Below are 3796 nucleotides of genomic sequence, written 5' to 3' on the forward strand. Positions count from 1 at the left end.
CTACGCAAGGAAGATAATTCCGCAAACAGCTGCAATTGCAGGTTTTCAAACAGAGATGGCGACAAAGAGGCAAAACTTACGGACTGCAGCTTTAAGTTTTTAAAATTTTAACTCTACTAATATGACCCACAGTTTTATCCTTAAAGATATATTTTATTATGAAAACCCCAAATCGTTGTCTTTTGAATATGTTGTTAATTTCTTTATTTTATGTGCAAATTTTTTCATCCACAAGCAAAACTGGCTTAAATCTCCTTTGTTTTCCTTTTTCTTATTGAATTTATCTCGTTTCATCCCTCAGGCTTATAAATAACAAAAAACAACAACAACAACAAATGCAATATTTGATGCATTATGATGATTATATGAATATTATGACTATTCAAAGATATTTAACCTTGTCATTGTGCCCTTTTTTTCTGTGCAATCTTATACTTTGATGTACGCAAACCCATTATATTTATCTTTTCTGGCATTATGATTGTTCATTGTTAAAGGTACAGCTATATTTCCCTGAGCTTGTAAGTAATTATACGTTCTGCAGTAATAATAATACAAAGAAGATAAGAGGGAGGTGCACTAACACCTCATAGCATCAGTAACTCCACAACCCTACCCTTACCAAAAAGTAGTATACTTCAGGTTTATTTTAGTAAGTATACTTAAGTAAAGTTCAAGTATATTTTTAAGTATACTTTATGTAGTAAGTATACAAATATCAGTGTACTAGTAGTATACTTGTAAGTGTGTAAATAAAAAAAATAAATAGTATAGTAGTCTATGGTCCTCTTTGACAAATAAAACTTTTATACAAATTGTGAAGATTTTATTCTTCAACACGTGTGTGTGTGTGTGTGTGTGTGTCCCTTATTTTTCTATGAAAAACCACGATTGTCCCTTATTTTCCTTTTCGTGACTTATAAAGTTATGACCCATTGTCGTCATTGCTTTAAGAAAAGGCTACAACCCACACAGTTCCTTCCCTTCAACTCACAGCTGCTTAGCTTCAGTCTCTCGGACGTTTTTCAGTGCAGTCACGCCAGGGAGAAACACATCAGCCTCGATGACTTCAGATAGGTGTATAGAAGGGAAATTCTGGAATCGTGCTCGTTACAAATGTGAGCCATGTGAGACTAAATATCTAATCATAAAAGGTAAGTTTTAAATTATGTGTTCGATAAATCGCGCTCTTAGTCCATGTAACTTGAATGCGAATTATATGTAGGGTGAATTCAAATAAATTGGGGCACTTTTTGCTATTGAGATTTTTGCCATTGAGATGCCTGGGAAAATGTCCCAATTATCCTGAATTAACTGTAAAGTTAATTTCCGCGGCGCAATGTGTTGTTCGCGCAAAACAGATGTTTTCGCCAGCACAGTCATTAATAATCAATTACTCAAAAGACTTTCATACAAAACCTACAGATTTTATATTTGTGATCTACACATTTATAATAAAGTGATACATCGATCTATTAGACATCGAGAAAACTGCTCGCATACTTAAGTGAACGCGTTTACTCATCGTCGTTCTGTTTTGAGGACAGGTTACGAATTTATTGAAAACTGCGGGTGGTCCGATGAGCAACAACAGATCGAGTCACCTTACAAACCATGCAGAGATGGGACATTTAATAATGGATCTCAAGTCAAATGCCAAAATTGTCGCTCTTGCCCAACGCCACAGTTGACTGCGTCTGAATGCAGCACCAGCTCGGATGCCATCTGCTGTAGGCAAGGGTACGTATACTTTCATTTTTTTTTACTAGGCTACTAATTTGTTTGTTTGTACCTGCAATAAGAGAAATTTCGTCTAATCTGGATGAATACATTGCTAATTAAAGTTAGTTATAGCTAGTCCACAATAACGGTTTATTCATTTTGATTAGATAGCCCATAGGACACTACCTTTACATTAAAAAGTGAGCTTTAAATGTTGCTTTTCTCTTTTATTCCGATATGCAGTGATAATATTGGAAATGTTACTTTTTTTTTTTTTTTTTGCAGGGAGCAGGCTTTTAATGGAAAATGCATCCCTCAACCGTGGCTGACCACAAGGATAACAGTAACGATTTTCTACTAACTTTTCAAGTCAGCTCTCTCTTAATGCTTTCTCATCGAAAACAGAGAGATATTAGCTTAAACAAATACAATTTAAATGCATTTTAGTGCTAAATAAAGCTTGATATAGGCCATATTATATCCTATTTTGACAGTGCAAACTGTTTTTTTTAGACTGCGAGTACGACTGTCTTCATATCTAGCTCTGTCGCCAGCTCAAGCCCCTCTCCGAGCACTCAAAACGTCTTTCCAGAGCCCTCTACAAGCACTCAAAGCTTTATGCCAATCACCACTCCAAGTTCCACTGAAATTTCATCAATTGACCAATTCATAGGTATTGTTTTGCATTTCGTTATTTGTAATCTTTATCTCTACATCTCTTTACACAGGGTAGGCTACGGTTCAAAAGTTTGAGGACTGTACGATTTTGTAATGTTTTTGAAAGAAGTCTCTTATGCTGTACAAAAAAGTAGTTAAAACAGTATTGTAAAAATGTAACTACAATTTAAAACTACCATTTTGTATTTGAATATATTTTGAAATGTGATTTATTCCTGTGATGGCAATGTCACATGATCTATCAGAAATCATTCTAATGTGCTGATTTGGTGCACAAGGAACATTTATTATAATCAACTGTGAAAACTGCTTAATATTTTTTATAAATTTTTTAAAGGATTCTTTAATGTATAGAAAGGAACAGCATTTTTTTTTTTATACGATTTTGTAAAAATGTAAAAGACTTTACTGTTACTTTTGCCTGCTGAATTAAAACGTACATTTTACTGACCCCAAACTTTTGAATTGGTATTGTACACATTTACAGTATATCACCAACCCAAAATGTATTCAGTGCGTTTTGTTGATCTGTATCTAGTTTGCATGTTAAAATTTTGACTATTCAGTTTGTACATATTATACACACAGCGAATGAGAGAGATAGAATGTGTTGGCTTTGATGTTGATAAAAAGCGGATGTGATGGTTTGTTTTCTCGTGCATCTTTGTAGGGATCTATGTATGTTTTGGGATTTTATCAACTCTCATTCTGGTGTGTCTCTTCCTTTTCATCAAGAGGAGGACTAAACCTTTCAATGAAGGTCAGTCAGAAACAAAAGGAGGCAGGAGATATGAAGGAAATTCCGCAGGTTTTATAAATATTAACGTTTCCTGTTATGACCGACTGATGCTGATCCGACATATTTCAAAATGAGCTCCTTAAAGACTTTCATCTCATTGCTAAATGGCATCTATATTTGAAGAGTTTGGTTCCAAAACGCTATAAATCCATTTAGATTAATCTGAGTAAAAATGTGCACTCTAAAAAATGCTGGGTTAAATTCAACCCAGTGCTGGGTAAAATAGGGACAAACCCAGCAATTGGGCTGTTTTGACCCAGCGGTTGGGTTAAATGTCTGGGTCAAAACAACCCAATTGCTGGGTTTGTCCCTATTTTACCCAGCACTGGGTTGTATTTAACTCAGCATTTTTTAGAGTTTGTTTTCTTTGCCAAGAACGTGGCAAGATGAAAATCACTATTTTCTGTTTCAAACTTTCACAAAGCATCTTTAGGTTATAATAACATTAAAAATTCAAATCCAGATTTAGATTTTCAAAGATTTATTATAAAATATTATTTTTTCCCCAAAATGCAATAAATCCATTGAATCAATATAAAAGTTATTTTTCATATTGAAACTACACAACATAGTAAGTTGATCCACATATGACAGCCT

At 34.1% G+C, this 3796-nt stretch overlaps 1 protein-coding gene across 1 annotated transcript in view; it reads left to right on the forward strand.

Moving 5' to 3' along the window:
• The first annotated feature begins 932 nt into the window (after positions 1 to 932).
• Positions 933 to 3796, forward strand: part of igflr1 (IGF-like family receptor 1) — a 7117-nt gene continuing 4253 nt past the window's right edge. The window contains exons 1-5 of the mRNA XM_016562242.1: positions 933 to 1154; positions 1548 to 1740; positions 2008 to 2065; positions 2236 to 2395; positions 3071 to 3160. Coding sequence (XP_016417728.1) covers positions 1064 to 1154; positions 1548 to 1740; positions 2008 to 2065; positions 2236 to 2395; positions 3071 to 3160 — 592 coding nt within the window. The 5' untranslated portion in view covers positions 933 to 1063. The remainder of the gene's footprint in view (positions 1155 to 1547; positions 1741 to 2007; positions 2066 to 2235; positions 2396 to 3070; positions 3161 to 3796) is intronic.

The sequence above is a fragment of the Sinocyclocheilus rhinocerous genome, unplaced genomic scaffold (assembly GCF_001515625.1).
Source record: "Sinocyclocheilus rhinocerous isolate Xijiao unplaced genomic scaffold, SAMN03320098_v1.1 scaffold4214, whole genome shotgun sequence".
Lineage (NCBI taxonomy): Eukaryota > Metazoa > Chordata > Actinopteri > Cypriniformes > Cyprinidae > Sinocyclocheilus > Sinocyclocheilus rhinocerous.